The sequence below is a fragment of the Coloeus monedula genome (assembly GCF_965178545.1).
Source record: "Coloeus monedula genome assembly, chromosome: 27".
Classification (NCBI taxonomy): domain Eukaryota; kingdom Metazoa; phylum Chordata; class Aves; order Passeriformes; family Corvidae; genus Coloeus; species Coloeus monedula.
In genome coordinates, this window is record NC_138807.1 from 5,360,431 (window position 1) to 5,383,338 (window position 22,908).

A 22,908-nucleotide genomic window follows, 5' to 3' on the forward strand; every position below is an offset into this window, starting at 1 on the left:
ACCGGCCCCGGCGAGGGCTGGGGGGGTCCAGCATCCCGCGGCGGCAGCGGGCACCGGGCGGGGGCCAGTCCCGGGGTCGATACCGGGGTCGGTGCCGGGGCCGGTACCGGAGTGGGACGGGGGGGCGGCGGGGCCGGTGGCTTTCTGCCCCCCCGGGGGCGGTCCCGGGGCGGGGCCAGGGCGGCAGTTGGGGCTTTGGTAACCGGGGGTTGCTCAGACTTGCTCGGGACTTCCCCGGACGTGCCGGTGCGCTCCGCCGCCCCGGGCACCGACGGGCACCGGAGCCGGCCATGCCGCCGCCGCCGCTGCTCCCGATGCTCCCGCTGCTGCTCCTGCTCTGCCCGCGTCTGCCCCGCGCCGACCCGCTCTCCTGTGAGTACCGGGAGCACCGGGCGGCTCCCGCAAGGTGGGCGCGGGGCGGGCGGGGGTCCCGTCGGGGCCACGCGGGCGCTGCACGGAGACCCCTGGGGCTCTCCCGTCCGGCCCCGGCCCCGGCCCCGGCATGCGGAGCCCCCCGGGGTTCTCCCGCTCCTTTCCGCGTGTCCCGTCCCCCCCACCGCCGCCGGGATGCGGAGACCCCCGGGGCTGTCCCGTTCCTCTCCGTGAGTCGCGTCCCCCCCCCGGCCCCGGGATGCAGAGCGGTCCCGGGCGCGGCGGGGGCACCGCCGGGCGCACCTCGGGGCTGAGCTTCGCCTGCTGCGGAGGGGGACGGGGACCCCCCCGCGGAGGGCAGCCGGCACCCCCCATCGCCTCCCGACAGGCATCTGGGACCCCCCCTCCTCGTCCCCGCAGCCCAGCCGGGACCCCCCCGCCCCTTCCCCGCAGAGAACAATAGAGGAACCTTTCTTGTGCGCCCCCCCGTCCCCGAGAGTAGCGAGGAGACCCCCCCCTCCCCAGGAGCAGCGAGTGCTCCGTCTCCCCACGGAGAAGAGGGACCCCGAGAAGGGCAGGACCCCCCTTGTCCCCTCTCCCCGCCGTCCAGCCCCCCCTCCCGCAGAACAATGCGGCTCCATTCCCCACCCAGGACAATGGAAACCCCCGGCCTCCGCCCGGAGAACAATAGCGAACCCCTTCCCCACGCGACCCCCTCGCACCCCCGGGAGCCATCGCCCCCTTCTGTCCCCCCCAAAGCCTCTGAGACCCCCCCCTCCCCCTGCCGAGAACAACGGGGTCCCCCGTTCCCCCCGGAGAGCCGCCCCCCCCCCCATCCCAGAGAACAATGAATCCCCTTTTCCCACCCAGAACAATAGGGAACTCCCTCCCTGCCCCACAGAGAACAACGACCCCCCCCCAAAAAAAAAATCCCCCTGGGGGGCTCCGAAGTGATGCCCAATTTGGTGGCCCCACCCGGCGGTGGCAGGTCCGGGAGGTGCCACCTGTGGGCTGAGCTGTGGAGCGGCCTCAGCCCCGCGGGGATCGGGGTCCCCCTGCCCATGGGGGGACACACGGGGGAGGGGTCCCCCCGTCCCCACAGAGCCCTGAACCCGACGGACCCCCTGTCCCGTCCCGTCCCGGCCGCCGCCCCGCTGCCCCCCCTGCGGCCCGAGCCAGGGGAGGGCGAGATCCCGCTCCCCGCAGCAGGAAGTTCGGCTTCCTCCCTATGATGGGAATTTCTCAAGGCGATGGATGTTCTCCGCTCCGACGCGCGAACGGGACCCGCCACAAACGCCGCCGCTCGCCCGGCAGCTCCCGCGTCCCCTCCCCGGCGACCCCGCGGGCTCCCGGCCACCGCGACGGACCCCGGACCCAAACGTGTCCTTAACGGGGGAGTCTTAAGGGCGTTAATTGGGGCAGGAATTGCTGGAGCAGTGGGGTGGGGAGAAGGAACGCTCCAAAAATCCCTTTAGGGGCCGTCAGCGAGAGCGGCCAATCGCGGTGGCTTTCGGTGCCCACCGCAGTGCCCACCGCAGTGCCTGGAGGGGTTGATCCCACTGGGAACAACACGAGGCCACAGCCGGACCCTTGGTGGGGCTGACCTCGCACCGTCCTCCTCCCAAGCAGCCGGATTCCCCCCCCGGGCCCCCATTTGCCCCCTCCCCACGGGGGTCCAGGGCAGCGCTGGGCCCGCGGCCCCTCGACGTGCGGCGCTGGCGAAGGCGAAGCCAAATCTCCTTTTAGAGAGCGAAAGTTTCCCCTCGGTGCAGCTCGGCCGCGCTGGAATGCCTGGGCTTTTTATAAATCCCTCCTCGAGCCCAGGGATGGGCACGAGAAATGCCAGTCGGGGATGAGAAAGGGGAAAAAAAGAAGAGTGGAGAGCAGAGTGGAAAAGAGGGATGAAGCATTTTTGGGTGCTGCGTCTGCCCGCAAACCTCGCTGCTCGAGCTTTAGAGGAGCTCTAACTATACATATCTATTTAATTTTATTTTTCCTGTGGAATTCAGAGCTTCCCAAATTCCCCTTTGTTCTTGAGGGCAATTATTTCTATTTTCCTTTAACCCCCCTGCACAGCTCAATAAATCTTTTTTAACTGCGTGATCTCTGACACTTATCGGAGCTTTTTTTTTTTTTCCCTCCCCCTTTTCTTTCCCAACCCCTTAAAACTCCGATATAAAACTAAAATGAAATCCGGCCCTTCGGAAGAAAAGCATAAACGTTCCCGACACCTTGGAAATGTGGTTTTACTTTATAGCATTACTTAGCACCTGATCAGCATTTTTTTTTTGCAGTAGAGAAGCCATAAAACCCCCGAGCAGGTATTTTCGTTGCAACTTGCACATTCCACAGCCTGCCTGCGTCTCTCCGGCCCTTTCCTCTCCGATCGGAAAACTTCACACTTTTCCCTTTTAAAACACATGTTCGGCGCTGTGGCCGCGCTGAGGGGGGAAAATAAATCCAGGGGGGAAAAAAATGTAATATATATATGTATATAATTGGCCCCTCCAGAGGGTCCTGCTTGGAAGAGGGAAAAAACCAAAATCCAGGGGAAAAAAAATACAGAGAGAGAAAATTGCCCTCTCCAGAGGGTCCTGCTCGGAAGATGGGAAATGCGTCTGTTTTACGGAGCTCGTGTGAGTTTCTGGGGCTGTTTAGATTTAGGAGAATCAGGGCTCGGAGTGCTGGGTCTGTTATCGCAGAGCCGCAGCACCTCCGGGCTCGGCTCGTGGCGGGCTCGGAGCGGGGTGGGCAGAGAGGGGGGATGAAATTTCCAGAGGCCTCGTTGGCCTTGGGAAGGGTTTGTTTTGGGGGTGGGATAGAGCCGTCGTCGTGCATGGATGCTCGGGGTATCCTGGAGTATCCAGCACCATCCCACGGATGTGTGGGGTACCTGGTACCAATCCATGGGTGCTCGGGGTACCCCGGGGTACCTGGCACCAACCCATGGGTGCTCGGAGTACCTTGGGGTATCTGGCACCAATCCATGGATATTTGGGGTACCCCAGGGTGCTTTTCCCTCCAGCATCCCCCAAGCACGGCAGCAATTCCTAATTAAGTCTCCCCGGCGTAACGAGGATTTCGGAGCACTAATTGCGGAGGGTGGGAGGCGGCGCGGGCAGCGGGGACCCCTCATTAGGATCTCTCCGGCGTGACGGGGATTTTGGGAACGCCGGGCGGGAGCCGGGGCGGGCGGCGGGCGCTGAAAGCCGATCGGGGCCGGGAGGTCGGAGGGGCGGGGAGGTCGCGGCACTTTCCGGGAGGTAATTTGGGATATTAGCCCGGCGCGTGCGGATGGAGCCGATAAGGGCTGACGGACACGGAACACCCCGGAGCGGGGCCGGGGCAGCCGCGGCTTGGAAGCCTCGCGGCCGAGGCTTCCCGGAATAAGCCGGGGTGGGAATTTCCCCTCGCGGAGGGGCTCTCCCAGCCTGCAGCACCCTCGGGATGTCGAGGGCCGAGCGATGGGATTTGGCAGCACATGGTGGGGATGAGGCGGGAGCTCGGTGGGAAAGCGCTTCCCACCCCTCGGCGATCCAGGGGGAAATGCCGGACCTTGGCAGAGTTGGAAAAGGAGGGGGGGGGGGAGAGAAAAAAAATCTCCTCGAATTTTCCTTTTTGAAATCCTTTTGTCGCGGAAAAACTTCCGAAGCCGCAACCCAGCCCCGCCCCAGCCCTGGAAAAAAAAGATTAAAAGTGGATATAAAATGTATTTTAACAGTTCTAAAATAGATGTAGATATAAAAATAGATCTTAGAAGTGTTTCGATATAAAATGTATTTAAATAAAGAAGTAGGTGAAAAGTGTATTTAAATAGATAAAAATAGGTTCTGTATTTAGATATGGACTAGATATAAAAACTATTTGAATAGATATAAAAGATATAAAATATGTTTAGATATAAAATGGATACAAAATGTGCATAAGTAAAGAATAGATATGAAATGCATTTAAATCACTGTAAAATAGAAACCAGTGTATTGAAATTGATATGAAAGAGATATGTGATGATTGAAATATATATATGAAACAGAGATGTGATTTAAATCAGTATAGGCTTGTGATGATTTAAATCAATGTAAATAGCTGAACAATATATTTAAATTAATATAAAACACATATGATGATTGAAATTGATATAGACGCGATGATTTAAATCAATGCAAAATAGCTCAACAATGTATTAAATAGATATAAAACATATTTAAATGAACACAGAAGAGACATAAAGGTGCTCAAATCAATGTAAAACAGATCTAAAACGTGTTTAAATAGACATAAGACATATTTAAACAGCTCTAACGTAGTTAGCTCAATATCAAACCCTCCATAATTGATTTTTCCCCCCCCGCTCTCTGTCTCTCCGGCTGCAGACCCCGCCGTGATTTCCCCCCAAGACCCCACCCTGCTGATCGGCTCCTCGCTGGTCGCCACGTGCACGGTCAGCCCGGACTTTCCGCTGAAAGCCGAGGACCTGTACTGGACGCTGAACGGGCGGCGCCTCCCGGCCGCCTCCTACGCCGCCCTGGGCCCCTCCACGCTCAGCGTGGCCCTCGCCCGCCTCAACGGCTCCAGGCAGCAGTCGGGGGACAACCTGGTGTGTCACAGCAGAGACGGCGGCATCTTGGCCGGCTCCTGCCTTTACGTTGGATGTACGTCGGTGCCGCCGCACGGGCCGGGGTCCGGCCGCTCTGTGCCGGGGGCTGGTCACTCTGTGCCGGGGGCTGGTCACTCTGTGTTGGGGTCTGGTCACTCTGTGCCGGGGTCTGGTCACTCTGTGCCAGGGCCCAGTCACTCTGTGCTGGGGTCTGGTCACTCAGGGCCGGGGTCTGGTCACTCTGTGCTGGGGTCCAGCCCTCCATGCCAGGGTCTAGCTGGTGCCAGGGTCTGATAATTCTGTGCCAGGGTATGGTCACTCTGTGCCGGGGTCTGGTCACTCTGTGACGGGGTCCGGCCCTCCATGCCAGGGTCTAGCTGGTGCCAGGGTCTGGTCACTCTGTGCTGGGGTCTGGTCACTCTATGCCGGGGTCCAGTCGCTCTGTGCCAGGATCCGGCCACTCTGTGCTGTAGTCCAGCCAGAGCCAAGGTCCAGCCGCTCTGTGCTGGGGTCCAGCCGCTCTGTGCCAGGGTCCAGCCGGTGCCAAGGTCCGGCTGTTCTGTACCAGGGTTTGGCCATTCTGTGCCAGGGTCCAGCCAGTGCCAGGATGCGCCTCTCCCACGGGAGAGAAGCCGGGGATCCCCACGGAGGGATCAGCGCCCTGGTTCTCGCCAGAGCATGCCAGGAGCTGCTCTGGTGGAAGCCCGAGCCACGCACAGCTGAGAGGCTGTTTCGGCAAAGCCTTGGTTAAAACGCGCTTGTCCGAATCAATAATCATAAGATTTTATCTCAGGCTATTTTAAGGACAGTGCTACGTCCCAGGAATACGGAATCCCAGGAATACGGAATCGTAACGGGGAATGTAGCTTGGGTTTGTTTTTTTGGGTCGCTACGTCCCGGGAATACAGAGGCTCGGCTGGGAACGCAGCTTGGATTTGGGGTTTGGGTCTCTGTGCCTGGAAAAAACCAGCTCTGGAACCTCTTGGTTTTTTGGTTTTTGTCTCTCCCAGTACCCCCAGAAAAACCAGTCAACATCACTTGCTGGTCCAAAAACATGAAGGACCTGACCTGCAAGTGGGCGCCAGGGACAGAAGGGGAGACCTTCCTGCACACCAACTACACCCTCAAGTACAAGCGCAGGTGGGTGCTCACCTCCGTTCCCGTTATTGCTAAAAGCGTTGGAGTGGGATTTAATGGGAAACAGGGAACGGGCAGCTCGATGTCTCCTGGCTGGGAGACGGTGCTGGTGTGATGAGTTTCCTCGTGGAGCTGGGGAGGGCGAGGAGAAGCCGCTGTGGGCCTGGTTGAGTCGGGAATCACCGGGTGAACCACGGGGCCAGTCCCCCAATTCCGGCCGTGTGGAATGGCCAAGAACAACCCGTGGGAGCATCCCGGGGACGGAGGAGCAGTGCCAGTACCTCATCCATCACCTGCCCGCAGGTGGTACGGCCAGGACAACACCTGCCAGGAATACCACACGGCCGGGACCTACTCCTGCCACATCCCCAAGGACCTGGCCCTCTTCACGCCCTACGAGATCTGGGTGGAGGCGTCCAACCGCCTGGGGGTGGCCGTGTCCGACGTGGTCATGCTGGACATCCTCGACGTGGGTGAGCCACGCCACTGCTGCGGTGTCACCGCCGCGCCGGTGACCTCGCGGGGAGGGGCAGCGCTGGGCTGGGGCGGGGGCAGCAGGAAATGGGCGATATGTGAGCAGAATTGCTCCTAATCGAATTAGGCTGTTTGCTCCGAGTCGTTTTTACATCCGCGGCTCCTTAACCCTCGCGGCCCCGCGGCGCTGCCCCGCTGTCCCCGCCAGCCCTGCCCTGTCCCCGCAGTCACCACGGACCCGCCGTCGGACGTGCACGTCAGCAGGGTGGGCGACCTGGAGGACCAGCTGAGCGTGCGCTGGAGCTCCCCGCCGGCCCTCAAGGATTTCCTCTTCCAAGCCAAGTACCAGATCCAATACCGGGTGGAGGACAGCTCCGAGTGGAAGGTGGGTGGGCACCGCCGGTGCCGGGGGACGGCACGGGGTGGCCGAGGGTCCGGGTGCTCCCGTCTCGTCCCTCTGCAGGTGGTGGATGATGTGGGCAACCAGACCTCGTGTCGCCTGGCCGGCCTGCGCCCCGGCACCGTCTACTTCGTCCAGGTGCGCTGTAACCCCTTCAGCATCTACGGCTCCAAGAAAGCCGGAATCTGGAGCGACTGGAGCAACCCCACGGCCGCCTCCACCCCACGCAGCGGTGAGTGCAGCCAGCACCGCTCGGGGGTGCCGCCGGTGCCGCGGGATGTGCGGGGGGCTCTTCCCCAGTCCATGCCCGGCACCTGGATTTCTTGCAAAGGAGCCAACTCGGAGCTTGGCTTTCCCAGCTGGGAGCCAAAACCTGCTCGTGTTCCTCTGGGCCCTCGTTATTCACGGCACGGCGGCGATGGGGGGGTTGAGACGCGGCCCCCCGTGTGACACTGACCCCTCCGTCCCCGCAGAGCGAGTGGCGGGGGGCTGCGACCCCAAAGGGGGGGAGCAGAACACGACGCTGCGGCGGGAGCTGAAGCAGTTTTTCGGGTGGGTGAAGAAACACGCTTACGGCTGCTCCAACCTCGGCATCAAACTCTACGACCAGTGGCGCGTGTGGCTGCAGAAATCGCACAAAACACGCAACCAGGTAGGTAAGGAGCCTTTCGCACTTCTTCTCCCCGGCTGGGTGGGGACGGGGGGGGGGGGACGCGGGGTGACCCCCACCCCAGGGATGCTGGGGGGTGACGCCGACCCCGGGGCGACGCGGGGCTCTGCTCCTCTCCGCAGGTTCTTCCCGGCGATAAGCTGTAGCCCGCGGGGGACCGAGCGCCGGCAGGATGGGACGGGGCGCCCGGCGCCCACCCGGGACCGCCCGCGCCCGCCCCGGCCCCGCCGCGGGGGAGTTGGGAGGCGGCCGGGGCGCAGCGCGGCCCCGCAGCCCTGGGGGATGGGGTGGGGTGAGGTTGGGGGGCCGGGCTGGCCCAGCCCCGGGGGCTCTGTGGGGCCGCGGCCCCGCGGCAACGAGGGGACCCCCCAGCCTTGCCCGGCCGGGGGGGGCACGGGGGCTTTGCTCCGCCAGCCGGAGCAGCCTCTGGGATGAAAGGAGCGGCGAGGGCTTCCCGGGTGACCCCACCCTCGCCGCAGTTCCCCCCCCGGGAAGCGATTTTGGCCGTTTTCTCCCTGGGGTCCCACGTGTGAGTGCACGGGGGGGGTCCGTCCCCGGGGAGCCACGCGGGCTGATTGGAGGCTGCTGGGGTTTGCCCAGTGCCTGCTCCAGTTTTGATTCAAACCAGCCTTATTTTGGTTCCATTTCAGTCAATTAGGAACAGATTTAAGCTTAATGCCAATAAACCTCTGAAACCCCACCGGGGTCTGCGTCAGCGGAGCGGCAGCGCTGCACGGGGACGGGGATGCAGCGGGCAGCCAAATGGGGCCCGTGGCCCTTGTCACCCCATCCCGGGGCTCCCAGGGGATTGAGCCAACATGGAGGGGGTGGCACTGGGGCAGCGGGGGCCACACGAACCCTTGAGATCACACCACTCAGGCCAGCTCCACGGGGACAGGTTTATTTGGGGTGACCACAGCAAAAGCGCTTGTGGAGCGCCAGCTGTGGGGCTGGGGGCACAGCCGGTCTCCAAGATGTGGTTTTTGGGGGGGGGCTGCTGCCCGTGGGACTCCAGCTGGCAGCAAGGACAGTGGCCACCTTGATGGAGGCCGCAGCATGGCAGCCCCTTGGCACCGGAGATTGTGGTTTGTGTTCGGCACAGCCCCGGCACAGCCGGGCAGGGTAACCAGCCCCATGCCGGACCCCTCTGCTGAGGGATACTCAGGATTTAGGGGGACCCCACTTGTCCCAGGAGGGCCTTCTCCACCCGTTCCAGCCTGTGCTCCAGAGAAGGGGCCGAGAGGACAATGCCCACCTTGCCGAGGTGCACCGGGAGCGGGTGGGGGGCAAGCGGGGCCCCCGTTCCACCAGCCCGGCCCCTCCAGCCGTTCCCACGGGGACACCCATCACTCAACTTCTTCCGAATCGTACTTAAGGTCCTGGAGAATTTCGCTGATTGCCTCAATGGTTTTAATTAGCCTACGAGAGCGGATGGAAACTATAAATAAAGCCCATATGGAGCGTATTATGTGGGCCGCCTCGCCTTCCCCGCGCTGTTTATGAAACACTCAGCCCGGGGAGGCCGAGGGGACGCGGCCACGCAGCGCCGCCAGACCCCGAAGGCACCATCTGGGCCCCCCTGGGCCGGAGGGAGGGAGGGGAAACACAGGGAAGGGGCTCCTGGCCTGGACTCTGTGATCCCTGTGGGTCCCTTTCAGCTCAGGAGACTCCAGGATTCTACGGGCTGAGGAGGGGGTGCCATCCGAAAATAGGGGGAGAAGGGGATGGCAGTGGGGGTCCTGGGCTAGGGGGATGCTGCCTTCCCAAAATGAGTGGGGACAGCAGCGGGGCCACCACCTACTTGTGCTTGAGCTCCCGCACCTCCTGCTGATGGGCGTCCACCTCGGGCTGGTCCTGTGCCTGCTGCTGGGCCAGCTGCAGCTGCGCCGTCTGTGGAGGGACACCTTGGGAGCTGAGACCCCCCAAACCAGCCCCAGCGCTGCCCCAGGGACCCCCCCCCCAGCCCAGCACCCACCAGCTGCAGCTTCTCCTGCTCCCGCTCCTGCAGCCGGGCCAGGTGCTGGGCCAGGTCGGGGCGGCCGAGCTCGTCCCGCAGGCGCCCAGCGATGTCCAGCACCTCCCGGGAGATGCCACTGAAGGCCACGGTGACCTCGTGCACCAGCTGCCGGTACCGTGGGAAGTCATAGTGGGGGGCATTGCTCAGGTACGCCCGGTGGCCCCTGCGGACAGATCAGGGGGGAGAAGCCACTGTCACCTCAGCTGGGGTGCCCATCGCGGAGCTGAGCCCCTTTTGCCACCCACCACAGGCAGCACCAGGAGGGTTCTCCTGCCTTTTCCTGCCTGGATTTGGCAGCATGACCTGGCAGCCTCACGCCTCACACGGGACAGGGTTGAAAACGGCTTTTTTGGGGGGGAAAGTTGGTGGTTTGGGTTTTTTCATCCTTTACACTCTCAACCCTGCATCCCGGGAAGTCCCTCATCGGCTGGATGCTAAAATAGGATTCAGGTGTCCAGCGCAGAGTCCCACTGCCAGCTGGAGCTCATCAGCCACCCCCACGGCCCCGGCCCAACAGGATGCAAAATAATCGGGATGGGGGATCCGGTTCCCTGCCGGGGGTGCCCCTGCCCGCCCCGGTGGGTGCCGCCCCCCCGGGGGCCCGTCCCCGCGGCGGTGCCGGTGCCGGTACTCACTCCTCGAAGAGCCGGTACGTCTCGACCCGCTCGCCCTGCAGCTCCCGCAGCCGCTGCAGCAGCGCCCGCACGGCCTCGCCCGTCTGCGGGACACAAGGGGACGGCGGCGCTGGGGGACGCGGTGGCACCGGTGACCCGGTAACGGGCTCCGGGCAGAGCCGGCACCGCCCGGGGGATCGCCCCGGTGCTGCAGCAACGCGTCCTCGCTCAGCTCCGGTTCTGGGGGTCCCGGGTGGATTCCGGCCGCGGTGCTTAAGCTGAGTCCAGCACCGGCACCGGGACCCCCCCCATCCCGCTACCCGCGCACCGGGAGCCCCCCGGCCTTGCGCACACAACACAGACGAGCACCGGGACCCCTCGTATTCCCCTGCTCACCCACCGGGCCCCCCAGGCCACTCGTGCACGAACCGGACTGACACCGGGACCTCCTGGACACGTGCCCGCGGTACCGATGGGCACCGGGACCCCCATCCCATCCACGCTTGCACGGACGGGCTCGGTCCCGGGACCCCCACCCACCCTGCTGCCCGCGCACCGGGACCCCTCTCTACATGTGCCCAGACCGGCACCGGGACCCCCGGCCATGCTCACACAACCCAGACGGGCACCGGGACCTCCCCGTCCACGTGCGCACGGACCGGACCGGCCCCGGGATGTCCCCACCCCGCTGCAAACACGCCGGGAGCCCCCCGGCCGCGTGTCCACGGACCGGCACCGGGATCCCCCCGGCTCAAAACAGAGGGGCACCGGGACCCTCCGTGACCACGCGCGCACGGACCCGCTCGGTCCCGGGACCCCCCTCCCGTCCCCCGGGGGCCGTTCCCGTCCCGCTCCCGGTGCCGCTCACCATGGCCCTGCCCGGCCGCTCGGCGCAGGCCCGGGGCCCGCGGGGCGGAGCGCGGTTCCGCCGCCACCTGCAGGCACCGACCGGCAGCGCCGCCAGCCCCGGGGCCCCGTCCCCGGTCCGGTCCGTGCGCCGGGGTCCCGCTGCCCGTCTGCAGTGAGCGTGCGGCCACGGGTCCCGGTGGATGGGTGGGCAGGGGGATGCAGTGGGGTCCCGGTGCCGGTCCCTGGACACGTGCCCGGGGCTCCCGATGCATTTGCAGCGGAACAGGGAGATCCCGGGACTGAACCAGTCCTTGCCTGCATGGCCGGGGGGTCCCGGTGTCTGTCTGTGTTCTGTGAGCACGGCTGGGGGTCCTGGTGGGTGGGCAGGGGGGTCCCGGTGTCCGTGCAGAGCCTGCAGTAGTGACCAGAGGGGTCCCAGTGCATGAGCAGGGGGGTTTGTGTGTGGTCCTGCTGCAGTAGTGACCAGAGGGGTCCCAGTGCATGAGCAGGGGGGTTTGTGTGTGGTCCTGCTGCAGTAGTGACCAGAGGGGTCCCAGTGCATGAGCAGGGGGGTTTGTGTGTGGTCCTGCTGCAGTAGTGACCAGAGGGGTCCCAGTGCATGAGCAGGGGGGTTTGTGTATGGTCCTGGTGCTGGTCCAGTCTGTGGCCAGGTCCCGGTGACCATCTCCTGTGTGTGTGTGGCCAGGGGGCCCCACGGGCAGGCAGGGGGGTCCCGGTGCTGGCCCAGTCCGTGCACACATGGCAGCAGGCACTGCCCACCAACAGCACCACCTCCATCCCTCCCCTGTCCCTGATCTCCCCACCCTCCTACGCTGCTCCAGCATAGCCCCCATTTATTGAAAACTGCACCAATTTGGGTAAAAACCACCAGAAAACAGGGCTGAGAGTTGCAATACTTTATTGGCCAGTGCAGGCAGGGCTGGAGGCTCTACTTGACCTTCTTCTTGGGGCGCAGGTTGTTGGTGTGCCCACACTTCTTCTTGCGGCAGTTGACGGCGCGGGGGTGCAGGCGGGCGTAGCACCTGGGGGGGACAGGTCAGCAGAGCCCCGTGTCCCTGGGGAGGGGCTCTGGGGGAGGGAAGGGGGTGAGGGGACACGGGCAGGGGACACGGGGACGCACTTGCGGCAGATCATCTTGTCGCAGTTGTATTTCTGGGCGAGCTGGCGCAGGGAGGGCTCGATGATTCCCCCTCGCAGGCGCAGCACCAGGTGCAGCGTGGACTCTGCAAGGAGAGATCGGTGTCACACCGCGGGCAAGGAGCACCTGGCACCCCAAAAACGCCCCCCAAAAACCTCCAGGGTCCGGGGAGCACCTTTCTGGATGTTGTAGTCTGCGAGGGTGCGGCCGTCCTCCAGCTGCTTCCCCGCGAAGATCAGGCGCTGCTGGTCGGGGGGGATCCCTGCGGGACAGAATCACCGTGCTGGGGACACCGGGGCACCCCCACGGGGCCACCCCGCTACTCTGGGCCCCGCCAGTACCTTCCTTGTCCTGGATCTTGGCTTTCACGTTCTCGATGGTGTCATTGGGCTCCACCTCGAGGGTGATGGTTTTGCCTGTCAGGGTCTTCACGAAGATCTGCATCTTGGCACCTTCTCACCTGCGGGAGCGGCGGCCGCGTCACCCCGGGCCGGCCCCGGTGCCGCCGTGTCCCGCCCCCGACAGGGCCCCGCCGCTCCCCGGCCGCGACGCGACCCCTCAAAGCCTCTCAAACCCCCGCTCCCGAGCATCCCCCCCGGGATCCAACCCCGCTCTCCCACGATCCAGCTCCCATCCCAGGATTCGGGGCCCTCCCGTGGGATCCAGTCCCGTCCCCGGGGACCCAGGGCCCCTCCCGGGGTTCCAGCCCCCACCCCGGGATCCAGGCCCTCTCCCCCGGGTCCCAGCCCCCTCTCCCGGATTCCCGTCCCCATCCCGGGATCCACCGCGCCCTCCCGGGATCCAGGGCCGCCACCCCAGGCCCCGGGCCCGCTCCGGTCCCGCACCGCGCGCACCCGCGGCCTCGCTGCTGAGGGAAAGGGAGGCGGGGCCGCGCCCGCGCTGCGTCACGTCCGGCGGGGACACCGGCCCGGCCCCGCGGCACTTCCGTCACTTCCGGCGGGGGACACCGGCCCGGCCCCGCGGCACTTCCGTCACTTCCGGCGGGGGACACCGGTCCGGCTCCCTCACTGCCGGGGTGACATCGGCCCCGCCCGGCCCGTCACTACCGGGGTGACACCGGTCCGGCCCGGCCCGGCCCGGTACCGCGGGAAGGGGCACGGGAGGGTCTGCACGGACCCGGGACCGGACCAATCCCGACCACAGCCCCTGGACTGGCCCCACACTGACCCCGCGGCCACAGGGCTGGCCCCAAACGGACCCCACGACCGGCCCCAAACCAGCCCTACAGTGCCGGACCAGCCTCACACTGACCCCATGGACCCCACACCGGCCCCACAGCCCGGGACCAGCCCCACACTGACCCCATGGACCCCACACCGGCCCCACAGCCCGGGACCAGCCCCACACTGACCCCATGGACCCCACACCGGCCCCACAGCTCGGGACCAGCCCCACACTGACCCCATGGACCCCACACCGGCCCCACAGCCCGGGACCAGCCCCACACTGACCCCATGGACCCCACACCGGCCCCACAGCCCCAGGACCAGCCCCACACTGACCCCATGGACCCCACACCGGCCCCACAGCCCCGGGACCAGCCCCACAGTGACCCCACAACCCCATGGCGGGTCCCACAGCTCCAGTTGCAGGACCAGCCCCAAACCCCTGTCCTCCAGCCCCCCACTCTCCCCTCATCCCCTCCCAGGCCATCAGGACCCCAGACCTGAGCAATTCCTCCATCACACCACAATGCTGGTGGAAAAGAAGGATCTGGACAGCTCCTGCTGCCTGTGGAGTGACCAGCAGCACCATGTGAGGGGCTGAGTGTGAGAACCAAAGGGAAACACGGCTCTGGCTCATCCCAGTGGTGGAAAAGGCAGCAGGCACAAGTCCAGCAGCAGCAGGGACAGACCCTTGGCAGAGCTGGTAGGCACGCAGGGCCTCAGGGACAATGTTCCTTACGAAATATAAACACCTGTGCCCCAAAAGCAGCTTTTCTGCGCCAAAAAAATCCACGTGGAGCGTGGGGTTTGGGCGCTCTCCTGAGCGCAGGAAGGAGGGAGGAGCACAAGAGGCATTTCCAAGCCAGGATTTACTGATTCCCCCCTGAAGCGAGCTGTGGGGTTTTACACCTCAGCGGCACTTTGGAGGCAGAAGGGCAGCACCTTCCTGCCTCGGCTTCTCCCAGCCTTCGCTTCCCTCTTCCCGAGGAAGGAAAAAAAAAAGAAAAATAAAGCGACACACAAATATAAATACAGGATAGAAAGTTCTCCAGGGGCGGGAGGTGACTCCTAGTCCAGGCCCTCGGCCCTGTCCTCGTCTGTGAGGCTCTGTCCATTCACGGCCGGGCCATCGTACTGGCCCTGGGATAAATCCTCGAAATCCTGGCTGGTGGTGGGGGAGATGACGTCGGGGCTGCTGTCGCAGGACTCCGTGCTCTGCTCAGAGGTAGCGATGGTGGTCGTGGTGCTCTTGGGGACGGGGTCGAAGTCATCGTCGTCTTCCAGGATGGGGGATTCGTGGATGTCTGGGAGGGAAGAGGAAGGGGTTAGGTTTGTGGTGGGATGCCAGGAGAGCAATTCCCTGGTTTCTAGTTCTGCTTGTAGCAGGGATTAAAAACAAAAGAAAAAATCCCCACATCAGCAGCACGGAAATTAGAGGTTGGGTGCAACTTTTTGCAACTGCACTTAAGGGGATTAAGGAGTTTTCCTGACTTTTAGGGAAGCAGCCATGGGTCAGCACATTGACTTCTCCTGGTTTCTGACTCTCCCCACAGGAGGAAAACCGAGCATGGAGTGCCAGGACAAGGGGGAATGGCTTCCCACTGCCAGAGGGCAGGGCTGGATGGGATACTGGGCAGGAATTGTTCCCTGGGAGGGTGGGCAGGCCCTGGCACAGGGTGCCCAGAGCAGCTGGGGCTGCCCCTGGATCCCTGGCAGTGCCCAAGGCCAGGCTGGATGGGGCTTGGAGCAGCCTGGGACAGTGGAAGGTGTCCCTGCCCTGGCAGGGGTGGCACTGGGTGGGCTTTGAGGTCCCTTCCAACCCAAACCATCCCATGGCTCCGTGAATCTGCACATCAGGAATCACTCACTGCTGAAAGCCTCCGGGTACTGCTTTGCCAACTTCCCTTTGAGTGTCCTGGGGAGGAGAGAACGAGCTGAGTCCGTGGGGAGCTGAGGGATCCCGAGCTGAGCTGCCCGACAGCTCCCTCGGCCTCCGGCAGTTGTGGACAACGCAAACAAATCCCAAGGGAACCCCCCTGGGCCGAGGGATTCCCTTCCCAACCCCCCATCCCACCCTTCCCAGCATGGGGGGTGCTTCTGAATCCCACCTTTTGTGACCATCCCGAGCAGCTCCCAAGGCAGCACAGCCCATCCCAGCCAGAGCAGGACCATGGAAACCCAAAGTTCCAGCCTCCACTCCCTCCACGTGTCGCTGACCACATATTTTCCCTTCCCCAACACATTTTCCTTCTCATATTCCCCCCAAATTCCCACTCGTGTCCTGCTTTAACACCGCCATGCCCCACCCAGCCCCCCCGTGCCACCTCCGTGCCCGTTCCCGCCCCGTTTCCCACCGGATCCTCCGGAAGATGCTGTCCAGGTCCTTCTTCATCTCCACCAGGGTCCTGGTGTGGTGCAGGAAGCGCTCGTTCATCTGCTGCATGCGGACGCTCGACAGGTTGTTGAAGTTGAGCAGCATCTCGTTGGTCTTCTCAAACCGATCCAACCTGCGCGGGGGAGGCAGACGGAGCTCGCCAAAGATCCCGGGAGGCTCCCGGTGCCGGTACCGGGCTTCCCACGGGCCGCTTCCCCCGGGACTCACATGTTTTTCTGGGCCAGGATGATGGCGTTGACGTCCTCGGCGTTGACCATGCCCAGCACCCTCCCGCAGAACACCTGCGAGGCCGTGGGCTCCATCGTGGCCTGCGGGACCGCGGGGGCGGCTCAGCCGGGGCACCGGGAGCCCCCGCGCCGGTAACGGAGACACCCCCCCCCCCACCCCCCTCTGGGATAGCGGGGCCCCCTCCTCCCTGCCACGCAACCAGTACCGGGTACCCCGCCGCCGTGCCCGCTCCCGGGGCGGCCCCACACGCCGGTAACGGGGGTCCCCTGGCCGCCCGCCGCCTCCCCGGTCCCGGCAGCGCCGCCAGCCCCGGGTTCCCTCGGGGACACGCGGGCCTGGGCCCACCCCAGTGTTCCCGGGGCCTCCCACCAGCAATGCCCACGCACCTGCGGGAGCCCGTCCCGCCGCTTCACATGACGGGAGCGGGAGCGGTACCGGGAGTGGCACCGGCGGCCGCTCCGCGCCGCTTCCGGGTGCGGCGTCACGTGGGGCGCGACCCCGCGGCGTCACCGCGCCGAGCCGGAAGTGCCGGAGACCGGCCGGAGGACAAGGCCGCGCCCCCGCGGGCATCACAGAGCCTCTCCGGTAGCGGTGCCGAGCCCCCCGCGCCGCTGCCCCCAGCGCCGGGGCGGCCCCGCTGGTGGCGGCCCCTTTAAGGCGTCGGGGGCGCCGCGGGCGCGTCGCTGACGAGCGTCCTCCCCACCCAATGGCGTCTCGCGGTGGGCGGGACCGGGCCAATAGGAGCGAGGGGGCGGGGCCTGCGTCCGCGCGTTCGCGGGCTAGGTGGGAGCGGCGGGGGGCGCGCGGCGGTCACGTGGGGCGGGCGCGGGGCGCGGGGCCGCCCCCCCCCCTCGGTACCGGGCCGGGGCCGCGACCCCCCCGATCCCACCGGGACAGACCGACCCCCCGACCCCCCCAATCCCACCGGGCCCGAGCCCCCGCCCCTGCCGGGCCCGATCCGTCCCCGGCGCTCCGGAGTCTCCGCTGTCCCGTTGCGCATCCCTCGCCCCCGGAGGGTCCCGGCGCTCCCCGGGCCGGCGGAGCGTCTCCCCCGGTAAGAGCAGGCCCGATCCCTGTCCTCTCTCCCCACTCCAGGTTGCTCCGCCGCGATGGCGTCCAGCGGGGAGGAACCGAGGAGCGGCTCCCCTGGCCGGGCGGGCACCGGCACCGAGCCGGCGGCGGCGGCCGACGCGGCTCAGCTGGACACGGCGGAGGATTTCGAGGTCCTGGAGGAGGAAGAGGAGGAGGATGAGGATGACCTGAGCGAGCTGCCCCCGCTGGAGGACGTGGGCCGGCCGCCGGCCCCGCCGCGGGAGGACGCGCAGCTCCCGGAGCAGGGCGCGGGGGACGCGGCCGGGGACCCCCAGGAGTGGCTCGATGTTCTGGGTGAGAGCCCCGGGTAGGAGGGCGCTCAGTTCTGGGGCCTCACGGGCTTCCCCGGGGCTCCGAAGGCCGGGCAGGAGGCAGGGCAGGGTGGAGGGAGTCGGGCTTTTTCCTCCCCACCGTGCCCCGACGCATCCACGGTTTCTCCGTGCCCAGGGAATGGTTTGCTCAAGAAGAAGACGTTGGTGCCGGGCCAGGGTGCAGACAGCCGTCCCCAAAAGGGCCAGGACGTGACAATCCGCCTGAAGGCCACGCTGGAGGATGGCACCGTGGTGGAGGAGAACCCTGCCCTCACCTTCACGCTGGGGGACTGCGATGTCCTGCAGGTGAACACGGGGACAAAGCTCACCCAGCTTCATCACTGCCCTGGGGAGCAGGACCTCACCTGAGGGGCCACAGGGAGGGTTGGGGTTGGTGACATCCCATCTGTGGGTCCAGGTTGGACGGGACTTGGAGCAACCTGGTCTAGTGGAAAGCATCCTTGCCCATGGCAGGAGGTTGGAACTGGATAACCTTTACAGTCCCTTCCGTGATTTCACGTTGTTCCCTGCAGGCTCTGGACCTGTGTGTGCAGCTCCTGGAGATGGGGGAGACGGCTTTGATCGTGTCAGAAGCCAAGTACTGCTACGGAGCTCAGGGCAGGTGAGCTGGGAGGGCATCAGGTGGAGCAGGGTGGTCCCAAACAGGGCTGGGGAAGCTGTCCCCTGCTAGGAAACCTCTGCTTCCTCCCTTGCCATGTGCAGTGTGTCCTGCCTGGGGTGGAAAGATCCACATCATTCCCCGCCCCGGGAAGCTTCCCTGGCTCGGATTTCTGAACCACGGTGCTAAATCCACGTGGCCCAGCATCTGAGAGGTGACAACGTCCCATGGCTTTGTGCAGGAGCCCTGACATCCCCCCCAACGCGTCCCTCACGCTGGAGGTGGAGCTGCTGGCGGCTCGGGATGCGCCGGACCTGGAGCTGCTCAGCGGGAAGGAGAAGATCCAGCTGGCCAACCGCAAGCGGGAGCGCGGCAACTTCTTCTACCAGCAGGCAGATTACGTGCTGGCCATCAACTCCTACGACATTGCCCTCAGGATCGTGGGCTCCAGCTCCAAAGGTACCTGTCCCCTCCCAGAGAGGCCCACCTGGGCTCCCTGCCCTGCTGTAACCTGGCCCTGGGGTCTGTGCAGTGGATTTCAGCCCAGATGAGGAAGCCGAGCTGCTGGATGTGAAGGTGAAGTGTCTCAACAACCTGGCGGCCTCGCAGCTGAAGTTGGACCATTTCAAGGCAGCTCTCAAGTCCTGTAACCTCGTACTGGAGCACCAGCCGGGGAACATCAAGGCTCTCTTCCGAAAGGGAAAGGTGAGGAGGGGTCCCTTCTCCATGGCGTGGCAGGGGACCGAGGGGCAGGCCTCAGCGTCCTGCTCCACCCGTGTGTCACCCTCCAGGTGCTGGCTCAGCAGGGAGAATACAGAGAGGCCATTCCCATCCTGAAGGCAGCGTTGAAGCTGGAGCCTTCAAACAAGGTAGGCTGGAGATGTGTGCTGCCCGTGGTCCCGCTGAGCTGGGGGTCTCCGGGATGCTCCTCTCTTGTCTGTGTCCCTACAAACCTCAGTGTCCCCCCTAGAAGGCTGAAGGGAGGCTGGGAATAGCCCCCAGAGCCTGGGGCATGATGCAGCACGTGGAGTGTGGCTGGGCTGGTGGGTCCCTTATCTCCACGTTACAAGGTTCCCTCATTGACCTTTGGTCCTGGCAGTGACAGGACTCCCTGCCAGCCCATCCGTGCTCCAGCCATCCTGTGGGGATGGTCCAGGCGGCTCCGGGTTCCCTGGGTGGCTCGGGCAGTTCGTGCTGTGGTTGAGGGAAGTGGAGCAGAGCTGAGTCCCCACAAACTCGCTGAGCAGCCCCGAGAGTGAATCACTGGGTGGTGGGAGCAGCCAGACCTCGGTCCAGCGCCCGAGCAGGGCGAGCTCTGGGTCAGGAATTTCCTGTCAGTTAATGATCAGCTGCAGGACTGGAGCCTCGGGAGAAATCAAAAACCAGTGCCAGGAAATGACCCCAGCAGGAGCGAGCCTGGGAGGAGGCAGGGAGGTGTTGCCTGCACAGGGTCGAGCCGGGGGGTCTTGGTTCTCCAGATGGGTTTTAATCCTTGTCTGGATCTGTTGTTGTATCCATTTCTTTCCTGGGGATTTCACCAGACCATTAGGATTTGTGTCATGACCCAGTCCCTGAAGGTCACGGGTGGGATGTGGCACAAGCAGGTGCTGGGTGGCCCCGCAGCACCCTCAGGGGTGGTCTGAGCACCCTTGGAAGGGTGAGCAGGACCCCAAACCCTTCCCTTCCCAGCAAGGTTAGGGTGGAGAGGGAACAGCACTGGGAACCATTCCCCCGGCACGTCCCTGGGCAGGGCGGCTGCTCCCCAGTTCCGATGGAGCTTTTAATTGGAGAGGGCTGAAAAATCCAAATGCCCGGCAGTGACGTGTCCAGTGAAACCACAAGGACAGCAAATTACTGCCCTCCCCGGCTGCTGCCAGGGCTCCCGGGGAAGTGGCGGTGCCGCTCCAGTCGCGGCGTGGGTGACTCAGGGGCCACGGCTACCGGTGCTGAAAACACTCCAGGAACGCTGGGCTCCACCTGCCTCCCATGGGGCCATCGCAGCCACCCCTTCTCCTGACCCCTTGGAAATGTTCTGGAAGCAGCGTGGGATGCTGATGGTTGTCCTGTGCTGATGTGACAGCCCCGGTGAGCTCCAAGCAGGAGCGTTCCGTCCTCCAGACATCCACATTTTGGTGTTGGAGGCAGCTTTTCCCAGCGTGGCACAGGCTGGCAGAGGCGGTGTTCCCGGGATGTGTCCCCCAGCAGAGGGCACAGCACGGCCGTGCCACCAGGGCCACCACTACGTCTTTCTGCCCCCTTACCCTGCTCGGCTTCCTGGTGCTTCCTGCTGCTTTTGGGGAGCCTGTGGGCCCCACGCAGGACTCAGAGCCTTTTCCTGCCCCAGCAGGGCAGGTGTGAACACGCTGCAGGTCTTGCTGCAATCCCACTTCACACCGGGCTGAGTTTGAACCCTGATTTCCCAGCCCGCTTCCAGACGAAAAGTAGGAGAGCTGGGGCATGTCTGTCCTCGAGGCAGACACGTTCCTGTCGCGATTACAGGATAAAATCCCTTTCCTGATGTCTGGCATCAGCCCTGGGTTCTGCTCCCTGCTGCCGGGCGGGGAGTGGCTCGAGTAGCCAAAAAGGACAGAGGGGCATTGGACCCACAGGGCATCCCCATGCCAGCCTGGGTGTTCCATGCCAGCCTGGTGCAGCCCCGTGGCGTTGGGAAGCGGGGCAGGATGAGGCCTGATCATCCCCTCGGCCGTTTCTAAGCTCTTCCATGATGTTCCTGCACATCCCAGGGGTGGTGGAAGCTGCTGTCAGTCACATGTGTCCTCCCTGGCAGGCAGGGATGGCACAGGGCTGATAACACCACGCTGTCCTCCCCAGACCATCCACGCTGAGCTCTCCAAGCTGGTGAAGAAGCACGCGGACCAGAGGAACGTGGAGACGGAGATGTACAGGAAGATGCTCGGGAATCCCAGCGCCACCAGCACCTCCAGGAAGTGCAAAGACAAACTGCCCTGGGTAAGGGCTGGGCCTGAGCTCCTGGGGGTGGCAGAGCGGGTGGGGGTCACCCATGGATTGGGGACCCACAGGGGATTGCCAGTGTCCCCCCAGGTCCCGCAGGAGGGACATAGCCCTGCTCCCAAGCAGGATGTGGGTGGGCTGTGTCAGGACAGCGATGCCACTGGGAGCAGGGGGCCGTGCTCTGGGAGCCGTGCCCGGAAAACACTGATAACAGCCTGTGCTCCTGGCTGTGTCCACCAGATCCCAGCCATGCCAGCTGGAGGGTCTGGACTTTGCTCCCAGCTGCCCGTTGGGAAGCGCTGTCAGCTGGGCAGCCGGCAGCACACGCTGTCCCCGCGGCCGCGCCGGCCACGTGCCGGGCAGAGCTGACCCAGCAGTGCCTTTTTGGGATGCCCTGTCCAGGAGGCAGGGCAGGCAGGATAGCACGTGTCCGCTGCCATGGGCACAGCCCCTCATGGCCCCGTGCTCTGCTCCGCAGTCCATCCCCTGGAAGTGGCTCTTCGGCGCGACAGCCATCGCGCTCGGTGGCGTGGCCTTGTCCGTGGTCATTGCGGCCAGGAACTGAGGTTGGCACCCGGGTGGCCCCTCGGCACAGGACCAGCGCCGGGTCCTGCCTCTCTCTGCCGAGGGGCTCCCCCGAGGCTCTGCCACCCCTTCCCATGGACTCGCAGCTCCAGGAGCACGGATGCTTTCTCTGCCAGAGGTGCCGGATCTCTCTCCCAGCGTTCCCCACATCCCTCCTGGCACAGGCGGGTGCCGCTGTGGGGAGGGAGCCGCCGGCAGAGCAGGGACCCCCGGGCAGCCTCCCGGCAATCAGGGGCTCAGCCCCCAGCCCCGAGTGTGTCGGGGGCAGCGGGAGGTCCCTCACACCAGTACGTCCTGGCCGTGCCCATCCCGGGTGTTGCGGTCCTGCCGCCGGGACGGGACGGGCAGGGGGAGGTACATGGAAGGAAGCTGAGGGAAGGGAAGCAATGTGGATGTGGATCCCAGGGGCAGATGCAGCGACATTCCCCGATTCCTGGGGGGCTGCCGGCGGCTCAGCCCTCCTGGACGCATCCGCTGCCCTCCTCTGCACATCCCTGCAGCGTGCAATGTCCAAAGGAAGCCAAAGAAACCCGCGGTGGGAGGGATGGAGGAGGGGAGTGCTGGAGACCCCCTGTCCAAGCTGTCTTCCTGTGGGTCCAAAACGTCAGGGGTCCCTCCCTGCCCTGCAGCCCCCCCAGTGCCCACCGCTGCCCAGCCTCAGCTCTGCTCGTGGGGGGGTTGTAGCACTGTCCTCGCACCCCAAACTGACTGTGAACTTCCCAAATAAAGGACAATTCCTTCACATTCGGGCCTCTTTTATTGCCACACGTGGGGTCACATGGAGTCTACGGGGGCAATGCCCAGGGGGAAGCCTGGGACCCTCAGGTACTACCTGGGGATCAGGGGGTTTATGCTGGGGATCTCATGACTGGGAAGGAGTGCGGGGTTGGGGGGATTCATGCTCGGGGGACTCACACCCAAGGGAGGACAAGGGGTGCATGTCCCGGGGGGGTTCATGCCCGGGGGGGTTCATGCGCGCGGATTTGATGCCCAGGGATTCCAGGGGGGTTCACACCCGGAGGGTTGAATGCCCGGGGCGGGTCAGGGGGTCCATCCCGAGGGTCCGTGGGATTCCCCCGCCCGCCGCCCCCTCCCCGCGCTCCCGCAGCGCTCCCCGGCTGCACCAGACCACCCTCCCCAGCATGCCCCGCGCCCTCATTTACATATCCCCGCCTCCCCTCCCCACGGGCCAATCCGACGCGGCGCCCGGCATCACCCAGCCAATCAGC

At 64.8% G+C, this 22,908-nt stretch overlaps 5 protein-coding genes across 7 annotated transcripts; 2 read left to right on the top strand and 3 right to left on the bottom strand.

The window, feature by feature from the left end:
- Window positions 1-256: 256 nt before the first annotated feature.
- CRLF1 (cytokine receptor like factor 1) lies at window positions 257-7,905 on the top strand. 2 transcript variants are annotated; one of them, XM_082298100.1, is made up of 8 exons: window positions 257-372; window positions 4,746-5,024; window positions 5,980-6,109; window positions 6,410-6,579; window positions 6,808-6,965; window positions 7,044-7,212; window positions 7,454-7,636; window positions 7,773-7,905. In XM_082298100.1, exons 1-8 carry the CDS (start codon window positions 291-293, stop codon window positions 7,787-7,789), a joined length of 1,188 nt encoding a protein of 395 aa, XP_082154226.1. In that variant the 5' UTR covers window positions 257-290; the 3' UTR covers window positions 7,790-7,905. The 2 variants fall into 2 exon arrangements, with proteins under 2 accessions (XP_082154226.1, XP_082154225.1); XM_082298099.1 differs by having other exon boundaries at window positions 7,454-7,632; window positions 7,773-7,904.
- Window positions 7,906-8,551: 646 nt separating this feature from the next.
- Window positions 8,552-10,773, bottom strand: REX1BD (required for excision 1-B domain containing; the record flags this gene model as incomplete). The annotated part of the gene is made up of 5 exons (XM_082297702.1): window positions 8,552-9,069; window positions 9,452-9,540; window positions 9,626-9,830; window positions 10,303-10,559; window positions 10,711-10,773. 5 exons carry the CDS (start codon window positions 10,771-10,773, stop codon window positions 8,997-8,999), a joined length of 687 nt encoding a protein of 228 aa, XP_082153828.1. The 3' UTR covers window positions 8,552-8,996.
- A 1,259-nt stretch (window positions 10,774-12,032) lies between these two features.
- UBA52 (ubiquitin A-52 residue ribosomal protein fusion product 1) lies at window positions 12,033-13,244 on the bottom strand. 2 transcript variants are annotated; one of them, XM_082297670.1, is made up of 5 exons: window positions 13,144-13,244; window positions 12,631-12,749; window positions 12,465-12,551; window positions 12,272-12,374; window positions 12,033-12,173 (listed from the first exon to the last, which is right to left on the bottom strand). In XM_082297670.1, exons 2-5 carry the CDS (start codon window positions 12,731-12,733, stop codon window positions 12,080-12,082), a joined length of 387 nt encoding a protein of 128 aa, XP_082153796.1. In that variant the 5' UTR covers window positions 12,734-12,749; window positions 13,144-13,244; the 3' UTR covers window positions 12,033-12,079. The 2 variants fall into 2 exon arrangements, with proteins under 2 accessions (XP_082153796.1, XP_082153797.1); XM_082297671.1 differs by having other exon boundaries at window positions 13,135-13,171.
- A 1,082-nt stretch (window positions 13,245-14,326) lies between these two features.
- KXD1 (KxDL motif containing 1) lies at window positions 14,327-16,625 on the bottom strand. The gene is made up of 5 exons (XM_082297907.1): window positions 16,486-16,625; window positions 16,079-16,179; window positions 15,831-15,983; window positions 15,345-15,391; window positions 14,327-14,780 (listed from the first exon to the last, which is right to left on the bottom strand). Exons 2-5 carry the CDS (start codon window positions 16,171-16,173, stop codon window positions 14,545-14,547), a joined length of 531 nt encoding a protein of 176 aa, XP_082154033.1. The 5' UTR covers window positions 16,174-16,179; window positions 16,486-16,625; the 3' UTR covers window positions 14,327-14,544.
- On the top strand, window positions 16,616-22,421 carry FKBP8 (FKBP prolyl isomerase 8). Its single transcript, XM_082297906.1, has 9 exons — window positions 16,616-16,684; window positions 17,195-17,485; window positions 17,639-17,808; window positions 18,036-18,124; window positions 18,363-18,580; window positions 18,654-18,826; window positions 18,913-18,990; window positions 20,954-21,091; window positions 21,573-22,421. Exons 2-9 carry the CDS (start codon window positions 17,209-17,211, stop codon window positions 21,657-21,659), a joined length of 1,230 nt encoding a protein of 409 aa, XP_082154032.1. The 5' UTR covers window positions 16,616-16,684; window positions 17,195-17,208; the 3' UTR covers window positions 21,660-22,421.
- Window positions 22,422-22,908: the final 487 nt, after the last annotated feature.